The sequence below is a fragment of the Indicator indicator genome, chromosome 8 (assembly GCF_027791375.1).
Source record: "Indicator indicator isolate 239-I01 chromosome 8, UM_Iind_1.1, whole genome shotgun sequence".
NCBI classification, from domain to species: domain Eukaryota; kingdom Metazoa; phylum Chordata; class Aves; order Piciformes; family Indicatoridae; genus Indicator; species Indicator indicator.
In genome coordinates this window covers 37,382,156-37,403,330 of record NC_072017.1, presented here as the reverse complement: position 1 = coordinate 37,403,330, position 21,175 = coordinate 37,382,156, and the positions used below count along the sequence as shown (strand labels likewise).

At 40.5% G+C, this 21,175-nt stretch overlaps 1 protein-coding gene across 1 annotated transcript in view; it reads right to left on the bottom strand.

Moving 5' to 3' along the window:
- The window catches only part of EGF (epidermal growth factor), a 65,238-nt gene extending 57,045 nt beyond the window's left edge, over positions 1-8,193 (bottom strand). The window contains exon 1 of the mRNA XM_054383097.1: positions 8,067-8,193. Coding sequence (XP_054239072.1) covers positions 8,067-8,193 — 127 coding nt within the window. The remainder of the gene's footprint in view (positions 1-8,066) is intronic.
- Between the last annotated feature and the right edge of the window lie 12,982 nt (positions 8,194-21,175).

The window sequence follows — 21,175 nt, the reverse complement described above, 5'->3', positions numbered from 1 at the left end:
GATGGTTGGATTCCATGATCGTAGAGGTCTTCTCCAACCAAAACAATTCCATGATTGGTTTCAGAATTATTGTTTTGTCTGTTGTCTCATTCACAAAATTGTTGTTGTTGTTTTTTTTTTTTTTCCCTGAAGACACTTTGGTCACTCTTGTCTCTGATTGTCCATTGTTATGTTATTCCCAGTATAGGTCACAGCAATTTCACTTTTTATCCTGTATTCCTGATCAAGAATTTAGGGCAATGAAAGAAGAGCTTCTCTTCTTGTAACTTATCTTAAATGATCATTTGTATCAAGTGCAAATGGCCACAGTGCTTCAGGAGAGCTATGTTAGGTGAGGATATCTCCAGTTCAAATAAAGTCAGAAACGGCACCTCATGGTCACCATGAGGAGTTGCAATTTAAACGACTCACACCAGCACTCTAAATGAAACTTCCTCTCTCAGTAACCTAGAGAGATCTGAGTGACCAGACCTCTGATATCCCAGAGATACCTGTCTCCTCTAACTGCTCAGAGAAACCATGCGAAGGGATTTCTTCTGTGTTAGGTATCAAAGCTGTTCAAAAGGATCATCTGTTCTTTACAGCCTCCTAATGTATCTTTACAGACCAGGGAAGGTTTCCATACTGTTTTCAGAGTTTTTGCACATTATGTTCCACATAGCAGATGACCTAACCTGACAACGTATGAAATGTCATCAGAGCACATGCAGCTGATTTCTGTTGAACAGTTTACGAATCACAGAAACATTCATTCATTCAGGTTGGAAAAGGGCCTCAGGATCACCAAGTCCAACTTATAACCCTATTCTACAAGGTTCACCGCTAAACCTATCCCCAAGAAGGTAAAGCAGAAGAATTTTCAGCAACTTACTTCCACAAAGCACTCTAAGTCTGACCTACAATCGTCAAACAATCAGCTTTCAGGAGCATATTTTCCCACATGTACCAGGGATGTACATGCCATTCTCCACAGCATTAAAGGAATAACTCCTCCAAATCCCCTCTAGAAAGGTTTGACTGGCTTACAAGTTTATTAATGGGCTACAGAAACTGTAAGCTCTAAGCTGCCAGTTTAAAACTAGCTACTCCTGGCTAACATTGCCTGGATGTCATTAAAACCAAAGGGCTCTTTGATGGGATGGCTTGGGTGATGTTAGCTCATTGCCACAGCTGCTATCAGCATTAGGAGAGACAGGAATGTGGGCATGAATGCTGTTCCCTGATGCACTGGTTTTCAAATGGAGTAACTGGCTAAGCTGGACAGTTAATGCGGTCTAGGCACCAGTACAAAAGCTGGTGGAAGGCACTGTTGGTAAAGGCTGCAATTCACCTTACATTAGTCAGTACACTTTTATGATAATAATGGCTTGGTGAATAAAGTTGATGTTATTTGCTCTGAAGAGCTCACAAATATGGGTGATAAAGGCAACTGTGCAGAGGTAAGATTGCCAAAGGAAGAGGTCATTTGACTAAAGAATGTGAAACCCTGATGAAAGAACTAATACTTTATCACAACAAAGAGCACATTAAGTAAAAATTAAAAAGACAGGCCTGAGGTACAGATTGCATCTGGAAGAATCCTTACTCTCAAAAGCATTTGCATCCATCTACTGACTTCTTAGCATGTTATCGGGCAAGAAAATTCAAACCACAACCCATATAAACAGAGGAGAAGTGAATGACAGTGGGGAAATAATTTTACTTCTGTGTGTGGCTGTGGTCAGGCTTTACTGGCATGTTGTTTGTATTTCTCAGATATAGGTTGTTAAAGGATCCTGAGAAATTAGAAAGTGTGTACAATAAGGATAAAAAACTTCATCTGATGGTAACGAAAACTGCCTTTACATGAGACACTTAATGAGCTCAGTCTGCCTAGATTATCAGAAAGAAGCTTTGGAGAAGGATTGATCCCAGTATACAAATACCTTCACAAAGAAAAAGGAGCAGATTTTCTAAAGGAGACTATAATCTTTCGCAGGAAAGAGTCAATAAGGTCTGCTGGCTGAGAAGTGCAGCCAGGGATATCAAATCTAGACATGAAACATGTAGACATTTCTGTGTTAAAAATTTCCCTGCTCACTGCAACAGGGTTGAACAAGATGACTTTCAAGGGTCCCTTCCAACCCAATGCATTTATGATTCTTAATGAATATTTTAACAGGAAATGTGATTCACTGAATGAATTAGCTACCAAGAAAAGCTGGGAAGGTGTGGAAAACATCATTGGATATTCTCAAGCAGATATCAGACTGGGAAGGCACTCTGTAACCAAGCACAGGTTACTGAGCTATGTACCATGGTAACTGGACAATAATCTGTTATTTACAGGATGGATTTTGCAGCTTTACATGAGTGCACGAAACCGCCTCTCCAAGAAAAAGCATGTTGATTGATCAGGCTACAAGAATTTACACTGCCTCCCCAGTAATTGTACATAAAAAGAGGATTTCAGGGTTATCAATCTGCCCATTTTCACCACTGTCAGAGTTCACAGAATAAAGGAAATCCCAGACATACTGAAAAGCATGCAGCCACCCCAGCTGATGAAAGGCTATGGTGGAAAAATGCTTCTAGTGGGTAAGAAAGGTTATAGCAGAAGCATAGCCATAGTAGAAGAATAAGTGGCCAACAAAAGATGAGGGGCACACTGGCAATAGGCAGCTCAGTCACTGGGGAATGCCCCTTCCAGAGGTAAACAGGAAGGACCCACAGACACCGCATTATTGTAAAACATGCTGCAACACTGTGAAACGTTCAGCTTTTATGGTGCTTACAATGGAAGTGGGTCCTGTGCTTAACCTGCTCGCTTTGCTTAATGTAAAAAAAAAAAACAAACCCAAAAAAAAACCCACCAAAAAAACCCACGTCTAAACTAAACAAAAAACACCAAACCAAACAAAAAAACCCAAACCAAAATAAACCAAAAATATTTCTTAAGAGTTAGGGGAACTGACTCATAAATCCATCCATCAGGTATAGATAGCAGTGCCGTCACCTGCACTGACAGTGCCAAAGTGAAGCGTTGAGCTGCATCCTGCTGTAGCTGTTTAATGTGTCCTGGCAACCACATCCCCCAGTGGGAACTTTACCCTGTGAAAGAAATCGGCTTAGTGAACACAAAAGCTGTCTGCAGTGCCCTGACAGCCAGTCCTGAAAGGAAGAATGAGGTTCTGCTTCATTCTCAAAGGCTTCTTTATGCAAAAAATGCCTTGAGATTCAGCAAAAACGATGAATCATGTCATCATGATGTTGGCAGCTCTCAATGACTTTGCATACAAATATGCCACTTTATTGAGAGTCCTGAGAAATGCTCTGATTGTAGAAGGTGAAGAATTAGCATGCCTGGCAGGGACACAGAGAAACCACAGTGAGCCAGAACTTGCCTTTGATATTCCCAAATACACACACTATATACATTAAAAATACATGTGCAATACACACATTCAAATAACCTCACTCAAATTTGGTTCCTGTGGTGTTGGACTGGGGATTAGTTCAATTCACAATACCTAGCAACCACTATAATTTTTTCAACAAGGCTGAACATGAAATTTCATCTGGGCTACAAAGAACGCAGCCCATCCCTTTTATCTATTTTGCTAAAAGCATAGAGCTCGAAGAACTGACCACAGACAGAATGGAAAAACATGTTCCATCTATTAGCAGGTCACAATAGAATAGAGGAGGCACAGCTCAGAGATCTCAACATACTACAATATTTTTAATTTTCTACCTTTCTGGACTCAGATCTCAAGACTTTGCGCACTAGAATGGAAATAAATACATATTTTGTTTTCTTTGAAATAAATTCTCTGTGTAAATTAGTAACAATGAAATGGACCTTTACTTCCCAGATCATGCAACTTCCATCACAGCCTGCCTTTCAAAGATGAAGTTCATGAGACTACCATCTCTTTGAAAGGCATCAGTAAATATTGTCATCTATCCTCCTCTAAAGTCAGGTTTCAAATCAGACATTAAAATGTAGGCAGCTTTGCTTCAAACAGAATACCTGCTGTTTTCCACTGAGCAAAACAGTAAGTCTGGTATTAATCATTGGTCCTGGAGTCTGTTCCTTAGCCCTCTCTAGGATTAAGCTTCATGTGGTGTGTGACCATTTCTGTTGTTTCTTGCAACATATTTGCCCCTTTCCTACTTTCATCTAAGTTTTTACAGCTAAAGATAATGTTTGACGACATTCATCTGGATCCAGTTTCCAGAGAATTTAAAGTGAATCTTCTCAGGAATTGGTCTGTAGGTTCAGACCCATGTTGAAGAATTCTCAATTACTTTTTGGTAACAATATTTTCAAGTGTCAGGTGAATTTAAAGATGTAATACAAAGAGGAATAACTTAATATTCTGCATCATCAGTGCTCTGTGGCTGGAGTGTGGTGAACAGCAAAAAAAGAAAGGAGGAACACTTGAGACACATCTGACCAAAAAAGCTGACCTAGATAGCTGCAGTTGTCACCTTCAATTGCAGGCTGTATCTCTGTAGGAATGAGCAGCATATTAGCCCTGAAGAAGTGACAAGATCTGGTCAGTTAATGTCAGAAGTTAGCAGACACAGAATTTAAGAATCTACAATTGGGTAGATCTGCAGTACTTTTATACAATCTTTTCTTTTCTTTTTTTTTTTTTTTTAACTATCTTCCTTCACTTCTAAAACTTACAAAGTGAACGTTTCAAGTCAGCCCTGAAGCCAAAATGAACCTCAAGTCTTGCAGCATCCAGAACACAATGTATTTACCTAGGGTAGCCCTAGACTAACAGCCACTTTGCTAAAACTGATAATGCAAGAGGCTGTTCTAGGAACCTTTTCAGATATACAAACGCCATGTGGAAAACTTTTTGGTCAGGAGTTGGGAAAGTGTCTATACACCATGTGAGAATAAAACCCAGTGTTGTTAGAGTGGTACCTCAGGAGGCCACAGGCAGCCAATTCCAACAGGCATAAGGCCGATCCTTTGGTGTACCATGTATGCTTGCATGGTCAAATATCTTAGCAATTAAAGCTCTCCCAAGACCAGCTAGGCACATGCTTTTTCCTTGTAGGAATAATGATTCCTGAATAGTCCAGACCATTTTCCTTTAAAGGTAGAAGATTCTGCATGTTCAGTGGGGTATAAAAAAGACGAGTTCTTTAAAGGTAACTGAGTTCCCTTTCACAGAATGGCTTAGGTTGGAAGGGACCTTAGAGTTCATTTACTCCAACTGCCTTGCCACAGGCGGGGATGCTTCTCAATTCTATTTGTCTGAATAGAAGCTGTGAAGGCACTCCTGACATGATTAAATCAATGTGGCAATGTCAAAAATTCCAGAAATGCTTCCAATTCTACCATAATTTGCTGATAATTGATACGTTCATTCACCAGACTAACCTTGTTCTGACTGAACTCATGATCTCTTCTCTCATATTTCTCTTACAAAAGTCGTCATTGTGGAACACCTGTCCCCTCTGAAAGGCTTCTTCTCCCTTGCCATACCAAGTCAAGATTCAAATAATCTCTCTTAACATAACTCTATAAAATTATGTGAGACATTTAGGGTTAGATTTCATTATCCTTCTACAGGATGAGAAGGTCTTTGATCTCTAAATATCCCTAGAAATAGAAGGAAATAATTAAGAAGTGAGCTATTTAGCAGTGCAAGAAGAGCATGACCTAGACCTTCATCTGTGGTGGCAGAATGGAAAACAAATCTAGATCAGCCTACACACTTCCCAGTAAGTGCCATTTGCAAGAGTTCACCATCAGAGAGCAGACACCTTCTCAATTCAGGGTAGTCCTCATGGCTGGCAGGGTGCCACCACAGTCACAGACGCTAAAGAACATTTTACAATTGGTGTATTTATTACAGCTGACCAAGAATGGTGGCCAAGCCACAAGTTCAGTTTGCTGTCATCGTTCACAATTTGGTGTTATGATTCATGTCTCCCACTCACCCTTTTTATCCCCACTATTACCTTCAAAGCCTGCCTCCAGCTTCCTACCACTTGCTTCCACTGCACTCTCTCTCTCACATAATTAATGAACCAGAATATCTCACATCCGGTCTTCCGGCCAGAACATGATCGGTATCCAGTACACAAAGGAAAGAACAAGGGAAACTGACTCCACCAAAGCATCCTTCAGTCTTCAGTTTCATATCAAAGCTTGACTTTTGCTTGGTCTGCTGTAATCCAGTGGTCTCTCATTAAGCAGATACCCTCATGCAAGTCATTTTTCATTTATAGTGTGTTGTATGGGATTGCTCAGAGTATGGTGTAGCAGCATTAGCTCCTACACAAAAGACCTCTTCTCTTACTGCTTCTTGCAGAGTGTGCTGAGCTGCCAGCCATTCCGGTTTTGGTGCTTTACCTAGAGTCTCTCCAGTCATACAGCAGCTGAATGCATCTGATTTTCAACAGACAAAACATAAAGCAGGGCAGGTTCTCCCTCCATTATTGGAAGGGTGATGTGCATCAATATGTGAAATATGTTAATTGAACTATAAAAAAAGATATCTTCTGAGCCTTTTGAATGTCAGTATTTAGAGTGCCCTTTAACTCACTAAATAATAGCAATTCCTTTCATGTCAGTAGGATTTTCCTGTTACATGTGAGCTCTTACTTGAATAACCCAGCAACATAGAAGTGATAACTAATATCCACCCACCTAGCTTGTAGAAGCTACATATACATCAGCATATAGTGTGGACCTATAGGAAAGGCTGAGTTAAGTGCAATGGTTGCTGACTATATGACATACACATTGCCTATATTTTAGGTTGAGGTTACAAAGAACCAGGTCTAGTCTGGTTGCATGGAACGAATGGCTATCAATAGTAGACTGGGTAGATGCTCTTCTGCAGGAACACCTTCTGGTTTAGGTTGGCCTGAAGGGTCTCCAGTCTGTGCAGTTCTAGAGTGCTCTGCAATAGGCAGACAAGCCCAGGGAGAGGTGGCAGAAGGGATATTCCTTTCACAAGTGTGTTTCTCATTTGAATTCAATCATCGGTGTGGAAACACCCTAGGTGTGTTTGGCTCTCCAAGAAATATTTGGTCAGGTTCGTCATTTGTACACAAAACTGCCTAGCTCCTCCTCTCTCAAAACAAGAGCATTTAACATGCACAGTTTTGTTTTCTGCTTACAGGATGGTATTTCTTGGCAGAATGCATAGAGGAGGCACCTGTTATTAAATCGCTGGAATCATGTCAAGAACTGAGTCAGAGCATCTGAAGCTCAGGCAATCCAGCAAAAGCATTAACTCCAAGTATACCTGCTTGCTTGAATCCTCGCAGAGCATTTCCTCATCCCCTCACTGCAAAGACCATGACTTCATTGGCTCTGGCTTTCTTTAAAAAAAATAGACTTCAAGGGAGAAGGGTAGGGAGAAAGATTCTGCCATTCTTTGTCTTACACTTAGTAACCTGCATTTCACATGGTCCAAAACGCAGGAGGTGATTATATCAATATCATTGTCATACATTACACCCAGGCTTCAGTACTACAGATTCCAGCACACCTGCAACTCATGAGTTGAATGAGATGCAATATTAAACATAGGCACACATATCTACATAAAAGTAGAAAGAGTATTTTTTAGTTTTCTAGTATATCCTAATATATAATCATTGAAATATTCTTTCTCTATTCATACAGAAATAAAAGGCTACACCCATACACAATTTTAACATATATGGAGGCACAAATACGCATGTATTGAATGTATATTTGAATGTGTGCACATGTACTGAAAATACAGAGATACTAAAGCTATGGCAAGGAATTTTGGAATAGTTCATATCTCCTAGTCATCACATAAAAGCTTCTTCTGCTTTCTAGTAAACTAACAGACGAGTGATTTCTGAAACACATACTAAATAGCATTTGCTCTGTTGATTTTGTGAGAAGCAAAAGACATTGCAAAGTTGATTTATAAGTTCTGCCAGTACAATGAACAAGAAATCTGGGAAAAAAACCAACCAAACAAACAAAAAACCCAACAAGCCAACTCTGAAATTACAAAGCTCAATTAAGAGAATACAAATGCAGCTTTCTCAGCCTATGGTCAGCAACTTACCTATACAAGCAGAGATTTCAGTCTTTAATCTGTATCCATTAGGACAGTTCCAGTGCTGCAGAGCTGAGAGGCTGACAAAACCGATTTCAAAAAACACTGGCAAAAAAGCAACGAGGAAGAGAAACATAATCTTGAGGGGGTTTGAACTGTCACTAGAGAAAAAATAGCTTGTGTTCGGTCATATCCAGGACAAGATGAGCATGTGTAATCCCAAAAGGTTTCTGCAGTCTCCCACTTGATATTCGGACATCTTATCACAATACCAAGTTTTATCTTTGCCTTGCTTTTCTTGTCACTTTAGCCCTTACTCTGTCTGACTATAACCTTGAAGAAATTCCTGGGAGATTTCTTCCCTGCACATGTCAGGTTTTCTTCAGTCTCTCTTTTGTTTCTTTCCCTTTTTGTTATTTTTCTTTTTTTCTTCTTTTTTTCCCTTCTTCCTTCCCCCTTCCCCCCACCCTGTTTTGGAAGCCAAGTATGAAATGCCTGACACTCTTGCCACAAATCTAACACAGCTTAAAAGCAAAGCTCGCAAGGATCACTGCAGATTTCCTCACAAAAGGCAAAGCTGCTGTTTAAAAATCTTAAGTCTTGGAAAGCTGTTCCCCACAACCCTCAATGGAGTACAGGGAGCGAGATCTCCAGGTACCCTCCTTCTGCAAAACGCAGTTGCTTTTCACGTACAAACTTGGACTGACTCCTCTTTTCTTTTTAAAGCTCTGCTTGCCCCACCTCTTCTCTTTTTAGTACCACTTGAGTGAACCCTGTGTTTGCAAATAGTAATGTGGTCAGTTCCTTACTACAGGGAACTGAGCCAGAATGCAGATAGCCAGCTACCCATAATAAATACAGTCTATTTAGAAAGCCTCTCCTCCAGCTTGAGAAGTACCTTGCTGCATGCCAGCTAAGTTTTATTTCTCAGAGGCTGCAGGCAGGTTTATACCATGCCTGTCAATCATGATTACTTTAACACTGTCATGTGTTTTACCAGTAGAAACAAACTTAGTCCTCAGAAAATTTCATGCAAAAAGGAGAAAAAAAGGGAAATCCCTCTGCTCTCTCTGATACAGTTCAACTGGAAATACAAACTGGCTTAAAGTCATGTGCAGATCTAGAGTATGTGTTTGTAATTCTGATTTCAAGTAAGTTGAAGCCATCATTCCTGTGCAATCTGTTCCAGGTGAACCTGCTTGGGTGGAGCTTGGACTAGATGATCTCCAGAGGTCCCTTCCAACCCACACCATTCTGTGATCTCTCTCAGGTCTGAGTTTGGCCCTTCTGCACTTCCAGGAAAATACTTGCTGTCAGAGACTGAGGCAACATGTTCTAAACCTGCACCTTGAGTTGCACATGTTGCAGTCATTTATATGCACACCTGAGTGGTGTGAGAGGTTACTATGTGATACAGTGCTCTTTTACACCTGTTTTGCTGAGGAATGTCAACTGGGGAAGCACCAGGTGCAACAAGCTGATAATTCTTTTGTATTGAAATTTTTGTATTGAAAAAGCCTCTCCTTTTTCCCACTCCTTTGGCACAGACAGCAATGCTCTAGAGCACAATCATAAGTGATCTGCTGAATTTCAACGGTGCTGAGATTCCAGCATGTGTTTAAATGGTTGACAGTGCCAGGCTTTGTTGAGATAACTACTGTGAAGCTTGCTGGTTCTGTCCTTTTTCTTCCCCTGCTTTTTTTTTTTTTTCCTTAATTTCTGCGGTGTTGTGCTTCTGCTATAGCAGCTGGATACAGGAGCAGTGTCAGATGGTAACCTACAGCTGTACAAGTCCCATCTCGGAGAATTTCCACCACCACCCCTCATATTTGTATGAATTGCTAAGAGTTCAGGCTTGCACCATCAAAAAACCAAGAAATGTGAAAGTTGATTATAAATTTGACAACTCTCCATTAAACATAACTGTTTCTTGACGTTTCTGCCTGTGTGTAGGCACATTTTACTCACTCAGTCTTCACTGCTCCAGCAAATGCAACTCATTCAATGCAGACTGACAAATGGCAGCCACATTTCCACAGACTGTTCAGAACCGAGCCTCTATCCTGCATGCTATAAAATACAATAACAGTAATGTGAATTATGCAGGGCCAGACTCATGCCAAACAGCATTTGCTTCTCCAAATAGTCCCTCATAATACAAAAGGGCAGCCAATGTGAAGCACAGTATAATGCCATCCCATCTAGGATTAGAGGCTCCTGCCTGGGAGCTGTGGTACGTTCCACATGAATCTCTTTTTTGCTAATTCTGCAGCCCTTGCTCCCTACTCACACAAAATTTTTTTCAGTGTTCAAGTTTGGAGCACACAACCTAAACAGCTCAAAAGGAATGTGTCACTTCTTTGCGAGCAACCACCAGCAGAGTGTTTGCTAGACCATGAGGGTGGCTGTCCCAACACAGCCCTGACCTCTTCCAGGGCAGACTCAGAAGGAGACAAAATGAATAAGCTCCGCCTTTCCTATTAAAAGCCAGAAACAATTTCTGTCTTCCTCACATGCTTTTAATCTCTCATTTATACAAATCTCCCCCAATCTTCCCCCCACTGCTCCATTTCCTCCCTTTGTCTTTACTCAAAAGACAGTCAAAGACACATCCTAGAAGTTCTCTTTTTGTCTCTAAGGTAAAATTGAAGACAAAACTGTCTGACATGCCCACATCACAATGATTTTTTTTTTTCTGGAAGAAATGATTCTTTCACTGCACTCGAGTAAAGAGTGGTTAATAAAGTCATTAATTTTACCATTCTAGAAGTGCAGGACTGGTTTAAAAACAGTAAGAGAAATCTCTTAATAACAAAATTACTTTCTCTCTCTTATATTTTTTTAAGCCTTAAAAAAACAAATATAGTTCAGACTGAAAACAAACCCTCAGCCCCAAAATATGGTACAATATGATCTAGGTTTAAGGATGAAAGAAAGTTATTTTAAAGCCTGTGGAACTAATCACCTCCCCTTAGACCAAACCAGAAAGTTTTCAATAAAATCTGAACTACACCAGGCTGTACCACATCTAAACTTTTCAAACATACCATTTTTCACCAAGTGGTTCAAGCACAACACACACAAGAATCCCTTCACACCTAAAGCCTTTTAACATTTAAAAAGTTGCTCAAACACTTTCCCACAAAGCAAACTGTTGTGCTCACCTCTGGGTATGAAGCACAGTAATTTACTTTAGTCTAATACTCATCTGATAAATTCAACTAAAATACCTCAGCAGTCTCATTTCTAAGGCTTACCACAGAATCAGTCCCAGTGATCTTAAAATTACTTGGCCCAGTATATCAAATGCAGTCAAATTTTACCTGCTGACTCAAGGAACTGTTTAATTAAACAACAAATACACAACTTATTCCTTTATTTTTAAATTCCTGCTATCTCAGCTAGCTTTGGTAGGCTCTCTTTGCCAAAGTTGGAAAGACCAGCTAGTGATTCAAAGGGAGAGAGTCTTCTCCCTTAACCTAGCAAAAATCTGTGGTTACCTAGTTCAAGGACAGTATGTGCTGCAGTTTCTAAACTTTGAAGCAAACAGAGCCCTCCATCAGTTTCCCAGGGTGTTCAGTATCTATATTCTAGTAATTAGCACATTGTTTAAATCATTTATTAGTCTTTTATTCTTCCTTTACTAGACATTGCACCAACTTATCAGCACTTGGACTTCTTCTGTCAGCCTCTTAAAGTTCAACTCTGGCCTTAGGCATATTCTAATCTGGTTAAAATTGCATTTTATAGTCATCACAATCCCAATTATTGCCAACAGAGGTTAATTATTAAATGCAAGAGTTCACTGAAATAGCTTAGGAAACGTGTAGTGGCTATCTCTAGTACAAACAGCACAGAGCAGTGAGAAACTCTCAGGTCACATGAAACAGCTTCCAGACCACCCCTGGTGGCCCCAGCACATGTACATGTCAGAAATGGTGTTGCCTCCAGAGAAATATCTACAAGAAAGACATTGAGGTGCTGGAGTAGGTCCCAAAAAGGGCAATGAATGTGGGGAAAGGTCTGGAGAACAGGTCTGCTGAGGAGCAGCTGAGAAAACTGGGGTTGTTTAGTTTGGGGAAAAGGAGGGTGAGAGGAACCTTCTCGCTCTTTACAGCTCCCTGAAAGGAGGTTGGAGCCAGGTATGGGTTGGTCTCTTCTCCCTGGTAACAACTGACAGGAGAAGAGGAAATGGTCTCAAGTTGCACCAGCAGAGGTTTGCAGTGGATATCAGAAGAAACCACTTCATGCAAAGGCTTCACAAAACTGGAACAGGCTCCCCAGGGAGGTGTTTGTATCTCTGTCCCTGGAGGTGTTTAAAAGACACAGAGATGTGGTGCTGAAGGACATGGTTTATCACCAGACTTGGCAGAGGTAGATAATGGTTGGACTGAATCATCTTAAAGCTCTTTTCCAACCAACGCGATTCTGCTAATGGCATTTCAGCAGGCGGCTCCTGCATTGTGCAGAATTCTGACTAAAGGGGCACTAGGTGCTACTAAATTGCCTGTCAGACAGAGCAGGGGGAGGCACAGCCTAAGAGAGGGAGAGGAGTATTCCAAGGATCTCAAAAAGCCAGGGATGCCTGAAATCTCCTCCTGAGGTATGATGGCCATTCTGGTTCTGTCCTCAAGCATGTCACTCCTTGTTTTCTCCAACAACATGAAGAGGCTATTTGGCTGGCAGGATGTTGTGACTTAATATATTGGTAAAACTAATTAAAGAGTGGGGCTTTAAAACATGAAAGCTTTATAAAAATCTGGTGCTATTGTAGGTAATCTCTTTTCAGTTGTCCCAATTTGCTCCACAGCAGCAATTACAGCAAATACCTATGGGGTTTTTGGGGGCAGTTTGGGTCTCATGTCCTTTCTGCTAAGGTTTCAATTTCTCCTATTGCAATCCCATCTTCAGACCCCAAAATCCAGGTTAAAACCATACTGTTAACTCTAACTGATCTTATCCTTTGAAGCACTTTTACATTTAACATTTTAATAGGCACCTTTCAACAGCTGCTCTCCAGTGAATATTTACTTCATCAGCTAGACCACACTGGAATCCACAGAAGCATCCAGAAAGCCAGTTAAATCTCCTGTCTCTCATATCCAGACAGTCCGAACAAGAGCGAAACATTCTGGGGAAGCCACATAGCACAGTACTGACTGAGGACATTCATCAATGTTAGATGACTGCACTAGCAGACATAAAGGAGTAGCTAAAGCAGCATGTTGAGCAGTCATTTAGCTGAGGTGGAGACAAAACATAGCATAAAACAAGATAAAGCAAGTCATTTCTTACCATGAATAAGGTCTACTCAGTTCTCTAAGTGAGAACATTTAAGGGAAGATCTTAGTGGCAGGCATGGCATTGCCTCACTATCAGAGTCAAAAAATGTATCCTTCTGATTGTTATTTGCTGTGTCCATCCCAGGGACACTTCTGCTTCACCCACAGCCAAGTGATTTCTGGTGTGCAAACGAGAATAGCCGCTCTAAAAGATCCCTCAGAGCAAAGCACTATCTGAAATTGATGTCACTGATTTTCAGCATTGCTAAGAATTTAACCACCTCCCCCAATACCAGTGGGAGACCAGGATTTAAAATATCCATCTATAGGTTCTTATTTGGAGTCCATCTATCAAATATTGCTGCTTTTACTCTTTTTATCTCATGAGTGTTGGGTTGGGAAGATGAATAATAGAAATTCTTTTTTTTCCAGTCAAATTTTGTCTCCACATTACAGACCTTTACAGATAGTTCATTCTTCTTGTGACCATGATCCACTCTAGACAGCAAACCTCAGGGGACATGTTATGTAATTTAACAGTGCCTCAGTGGCTCTGTGGAAAAAAATTGTTGTATTTACCTAATTCACCCTGTCAGATCAAATCCGTTTCATCAAGGAAGCCTGTTGCACCAGTTTGACACACCTACACAAGCACACGTCTGTGTATCACGTATCAAAGGCAGGATCAAACAAAACAGACAATAAACAGAAGTAGAAACAAACACTGTTATAGTCACCTTTCCACAGCAAAAGCACCTGAGATGAACTCAAGATACTGGAATTAACAGAGATGCTGTTAGTGTCTAGCACTGAGGTGCTGCAAGTTGCTCTAGGCTGCTGCCAGACTCAAACAATCTGGAGGAGGGAAGGACTTCCTAAGCATGTTGCAATTCACTTCATGGAAATTCAGCATTTTCCTGGATATGGCCATGCAGCTTGGGCCAGGGGAATTGTTCAGTGAATTAACTGGTGGGCAACCAAGAGCAGGTGTAATAAAATAACTGCTGTGAATGTTCATTCCCCTACAACTTGTAGAACAGATTCACAGGATCTCCAGAAGCAAGCATGTCTGAATTAATAAATATTTGAGCATTGAGAATCTCCTGAAGAATTTGCCCAGAGCCTGATGAACATAAGCTTGCACTGGGAGTGCAAGTTTTTGATGTGATGTCATTTAGTCTCTGAGATGATTTTACAGGCTCAGCACCAGATCTAAAGCAGACCAACCTGTAGTTCGCAGACCCTACCCACCGTGGCCATAAGAGTCCTGCATGTGGATTTCTTCTACCATATCAGGAAATAGTTGGTAGACAAAGTGGCAAGTGATCAGCAAGGGACTCTGCCATGGAGGAGGCAGCTTGACCCGACACCACCTCAGAGAGCCTCACAGCTGCGGGCAGTGCAATGCCAGAGCCTAGCACAGACCCAAATACCACTGTGAGCATGATATCCCAGAACGTGGCATCTAAACCCTGCAGCTACCAAACACACCCTGCTTGAGGCCACAGCTGTCAGGTCTCTGTTGAGACAGAGACAAGGAAAGAAGAGCTGCGAGGAAAAAGGCAAGTGTGTTCAGCACAAGTAAGAGCCCACAGTATATTTAACTTCTAGATAATGGTTCTGCATACTCCAAAGCTTCAGATAGATCCTGTGTTGATTGTGGGGGGGTGAAGATGGAGGCTCCCATTCAGACTCAGGTGACAGGGGTGCTTTCAGTAAGGGGAGAAGCAATTCTTTGTGGTAGTCTGTTTGTCTCTGGAGCCTTCAAAAAACCCACTGAACCACATGGATCCCCTGAGATTACCTGTAGGACTCAGAAATAGCATTATTCCCAGGGTGTTTTGGAAGAAAAGGAAACAACCTAACAGAGGCTTGCTCTCAGGGACTGGGTTAAGTATTACAAACCAGAGAAACCCATTTTGTAATGGAGCAGGAGTGTACAAGCGATTGTATAACCAAGAACAAACAACAAGCAAAGTGGTCATGAGCAGTCACATACAATCTTACAAGATGTCTGCTCAGCTACATGGCTATGAGCAATGCCTGCCTAGCTGAGGAGTGAACAAAGAGGCTCCTGAAATATAAAGCTAACTCCTGTAAGGTTGCCAGTATGCATTCCTTGGTGTAGCCTCTGTCTTGGATTATGCTGTCAGCTTACAAACCAGGAAAAGGAACAATGAGATCAGGCACAATTAGACTTCATAAATTAAAATGTCTACAGATGGATGCACAGAGAAGTTCTCTGGCTGCTATAATCACATGCACAGAATATTCTATCTACATTGCCCCCTGTACTTGGCACTAGTGAGGCCACACCTTGACTACTGAGTTCAATTTTGGGGTTCTCACTAAAAGAAGGACATTGAGGTGCTAGAACAGATCCAGAGAAGGGCAACGAAACTTTTGAAGGGTCTAAAGAACATGGGTGGTGAGGAGCAGCTGAGGGAACAAGGGTTGTTTATTCTGGAGAAAAGGAGACTGAGGGGAGACCTTTCAATCTCTACAACTCCCTGAAAGGAGGCTGGAATCAGGTGGGTGTTGGTCTTTTCTCCCTGGTATCAAGGGTCTTTAAGGTACTTACCAAAGCAAACCATTCTGATTCTATGGTAGCTGTAAATAAGTACATTTCTTTTTTGTCCCATGGAAATCAAGAGATGAGGTCCCTGGGTAAGAGAATCTCTCCAGCATATGCTCTCCAGGTGCTACTCAAGTGTTTGTTGTTTGTTTTCGTTTTGTTTTACATACAATTAATGTGTCATTTAGCTTAGACCTGATACTCAGAAATGAAAGAAGTATTGAAAAATACTAGTAATATTTTAGAAAATACTAGTAAAAGTAACTACAGAGTAAGAGAACAATCTGATAAAGGCTTCAGGGTATGGTTTTCATGCTATACCTCATCTGGCAATTAACATTCTTTTTTTCCTCTACTGCCAAATATCAGGCACCTGTTGACTACTACACAACAAAGTAATTATACCTCCAAAAACTGTCAGTTAGTAAAAATTCTTCACATCATAGTGTCCTGTGAATCAAGTATTCAGCTACTACTAATGTTTTTATCATTAGATGAAGAACAACAATCCATGAAGAACAACTCAAAAGAGGAAAGGTTTAGAAGTATTTGAGGCTGAACGTCTTGCTGTATGGCTGCAGAGAACTCTTGCTACAGCTGCACCCCTGATGAGTAAATGACAGCATTCATGTTTCACATCACTCTTTATACCAGGACACAGCAGATTAACCACAATGGGTAATTCAGACAAATGTACAGATAGTAAAAAAACTGCTGTATACTAACTTCCATGTGTTAGGAAAGCTTCCATGAAAATTTTTTGTGTAATAGAAATCAATTTAGGATGAAAATTTAGCTCCAAAGTTGTCAGGATTTCTCCTACTGGTCTGTTCCTAGAAATAATGTTGTCACTGTTCAGTAGCTTAAAAGAATACAAAACAAAATAAAACAAAACAAACACAACTCAACCCACAAACAAACCAAAGAAACAAACAAAATACAAAAAAAATAAAAATTAGGGAAAACCCCCAAACAAACAAACAACAAAACTACATCTTTTTGGTGCAACCAAACTCTTGGCAATAAATGCTCAGGCAAAGTGGCTTGAAGAAATACCTTTGAGGTGAGAGTGCTGGACCCAAAGCAATTGTTTTTCTGTGACCAGCTGAATTGCACCAAACTAGAAAAAGTGGTGAGCCAGCACCAGAGAAGGGAACGGTATGCTGCATGGTAAAATGGCAGTCACCTCACCTTTCTACAGGTTTATTACTTAGGCAGTGGGTATTGTGAGCTCTCTGAGTTGCAACTTCATGGCAACAGGTAGGGCTGTTTCTCATACACTGCTGACCTTTGAGGGTGGTAGAACTGCTATGAAACTGCTGCCTCTGTCTTGCACGAAACTGTCAGGCAGAACACAAGTCCCTGGTGGATACTAAGTCCCACCCAAAAAAAAACCCTGGACAGTTTTTCTTTGGCCTGTGGCCATCAGTGGTTACCTACATACATGAGGTTCTCACAGTGATGCAAGGAGGCCATTCAGTTGTATCTTCACAGGCTCCTTTATTATACTGAAAATCTCAATCATGTATGGTCTCCCTAGCAGGCAGGCAGCTATCCTCAGCCTTTCCTGGGATGCTATTCTCTGAAATAGTTTTGAAACACATTAGTTAAGGGGCACTTTGTCTGACTGTTATTATTTTATCAATACCACCAGCAGCTTACCTCTCACTTTAATGAAATTACCAAGATGTGGAAGCATCTTCTGAATCTTCCCCATGGCCCAGCCTCTTGCCAGACACTCACACTATTTGTGCATACTTATTCTTGGCATCTGAAAGCTGCCTGAAACGACGTGTAACAGGATTCATCTCACTGTAACTGGAGTACCACTCCACTCAGTCCTGAGCTATTGGCATTTGCTGAAACGGCTGTGGGCCTGAAAACATCATCAGATGCCAGTTCCCAGGATGTGGTCAATAAATTATTTACAGCATCTTTTCAGAACCCATTCCTATGTTTTATCCCCAGCCCACACAAGGTTGGCATCACACAGTTCATAAAGAGCATAGCCTTTTGTGAAATTTACTCCATATATTCATCAGAGGAATAAACTTCATCATTTCAGATATATTTTTAGGTGGTGACATTTGACTTCAACTTCCTCCAGGCCTGTCCCTCTGCCCTTTTGATGAGTCACAAGTTATTTGTACTGTAATAGGCTTCCTATAGTTACAGTTTAGTCAATTCATTCTGCCCACAGCTCCCTAGAATTGGGAAGAATCAGAAAGAGTTACGTGTAAGGACATATTTTGACTATAACAGATCCCTTAAAAAGTACATAGTTTATTTCTCTTCTCTTTCAGTATTCTTCTCAATGAAACTGAAAAACCTTCAGGCAGTCCTGTCCAAGTTCACTGTAGTTCTCTTTCTAGCTGGTGGTTGTCATCAAATACTGTCCTGGCTTTTCTCACTTAACACGTGCCCCATCTCATTTTTACAGTTCAGTTAGACTCCTTTGAAGGCAAAGCTGTCAGTCATATGGCTCCTTGATTACAGCCTCATCAGAATCAGAAAGCCAATTACTTTTTTTTCCCTCCAGCCTAAGTCCAGGGTTTCCCTTTCCACAAGTCTTGTTACAAAGCAGCTACCTTAACTTGTGAATTGATAGTAAATAATGAAAAAATCATGTACAAGAGCACAATCTTTTGTTCCCCAGACCAGATTTTTCTTCTCTCTACTGACGAGCCTTCCTGGATCCATTCATTTGAACTGGTAAATACTCATATTCTAGACTGTGACTTTATAAGCCAAAAGATCAGTGAATGAGGGCTTTCCACTTAGGGAACACCTTCTTCAGTAGGATGGTTTTATTCTCTAGTTAATCTTACTTCTATGTTTCCTGTAGGGATTTCTTCTTTGCTCCTCATGCATTCCCCTTCAACACAGCTTTTTGGTTCATTTAGCATCTGCATTTGATCAGATTGCCAATTTAATACTCTCTTCCAAGGCAAACTTGCACTCAAATAGTTATACTAAAAATTCTTGTTTCACATCTCAGGCTCCAAATTATCATTTATGCATTCTGCTTCTACTGAGCTTCTTTCCAAATGTCTATCTGCTGGTTCTGGGCCTTTCCAGTCTTTCATTAGGAAAAAAAAATTTAAAAACTAACCATTATTCTTTTTTTTTTTTTTTACACCATTTTAGGCTGATCCAGTCTTAAAATTAAAAAAAAATTCATTACCATTCTTCTAATTTCTTATTTATGAAAGTTAATGAGCTTTAAGAATCACTGTTTTTTTTTCTCTCATACCATTTGATGCAGACTTCATCTCTATGTGAATCTTCAACAGGAAGAAACTGAAAACTTAATCATCTTGTGACAGGCTGAACTTTTGTCTGTACCATTTCACATTCAGGACGTATCTAGAACTAACTCATTGTTAAAAGAAAAAAATGTCACTGGTTTTTTAATCAATAAACAAGGAACCGTATTAGTTACCTCTTCTCATGAAGCCCCTGTTAGAGTCTCAAGGACACAGTTCATCTGGATAAAGGCCATAATGTCTATTCAATCATTGTGCCCTACCAGAACAAAGAACGTTATTTTTCTGCCTTGTGAAAAACGTGGCTTGCATTGTTTCTGCTGCTGATTACCCTATCCAAAGGGAATGTCTGCTCCTCTGTCAAAGAGCAAAGAATGCTCAAGCAAGCTAAGGAACAAATGAGTAGCACTTTTGTGCATGAAAATGTGCCTCTGCCATTCTAGAGAGTTTCTTTCCTAATGCTGAGAAATAATTTGGGGCAGTCTTTTAGTAGAAGATATTACACTCAGACACAGAACAACTGGCACAAAAGTCCTGGAATGGAGTGTTTGGTGGAGGTTGGTGCAATGCAGACATGATGGCAAACTCTACAACTGCAAGGTGCAAGCAAGCCTCAGCTATGAAGCTTGAGTCCCAGAACAAGCAGGAGCGTTATGATTCCTCTTTTTCCTGTTTTGGCAAGAAGGAAATCATTCCATCACGTCACTATTATGCTGAAGAACTATAAACACCAAGTAATTTTGGTTTTTAAATCAGTGAGAAACAGAACAGGTCTCTCAAGACCTGAGAGCACACTCTGGAAAAATACCCATGGATAACGTCCTGCAACTGTAATCTGAAGGTAACAATATGCTGTATCACAGAATCATTACAGTTGGAAAAGACCTTTAAGATCATCAAGCCCAAACATTATCAGGTCTGGTGCTAAACCATGTCCCTCAGCACCACATCTCTGCCTCTTTTAAACAGCTTCAGGGATGGGAATTCAACCACCTCCCTGGGGCACCTCTTCCAGTGTTTGAGACGCCCTTCAGTCAAGAAGTTTCTTCTAATGCACAATCTAAACCTCCCCTGGTGCAACTGGAGGCTATTTCCTCTCACTCTGTAGGAATAATGTAACACATAAGAAAGCTCTATCCAAAGTCAAGTAGGGATAAAATTTAAAAGACAGAGAAAAGTAACATTAAAAGAGAAAGTAATATTATTCTGAATTGGCTTTGCTATGCTCTATAGCTGGCTGCTTACCATGCTCTTATATTGTCCTCTTTCTCCCTCTGTGATTTAACTTCCACATGATCTTAAACAAAAGAGACTGAGCTATGATACAAATAATTGGTACAAGTTACTTTCGGAGGCTCAAACTTTTGGCCAAATCTTAGTAGCACAAAATTCAAGACACATGACTCAGAAGTCAATCCGATCAGCTCATGGCGTTAGACTGGCAGCGTCATTAATTAAATCAGGGTCTTACCAAAAGAAAAATAAATAATAGAGGTACTCACGGGTATTGGGCATAATTTCCTTTTTCTTCAAAGGTGTAATTGTTTTACAGACTGGGAAACATTACAAAGCAGACTATACACACTGGGCTGTTCCTGATTTTCAAAACAATATTAAACTGGAAAGAATGATTGAGAAAGAGTTAAGCAAGAACCTGATTTGGAGATTTAGGAGTTTACTCTCTTGAATGATTAGAGAAACAGCTGTTTGAGGACTCTAAGTTTCCTACAACTGTATGTCTAAACGAATTAGAAGACTAAAAATACATCAACAAAGCATTTGTTTAGTTGACTGAACAAGCAACTCATTGATTTTCAGTTCTGGTTGCACTGAATCTAGCAGTAATTGTCATTTTGGATTGTTCTTTCTTTCCATCTACTCCAGTAGCATGTCTGCAATACCAGCAGCCCATACCAGAGGCCTCAGAAGAAACTACTTGTGCTCTGTTTGAGGCAGCACTGGAATACTCTATTCCTGCCTTCAATACACACATAC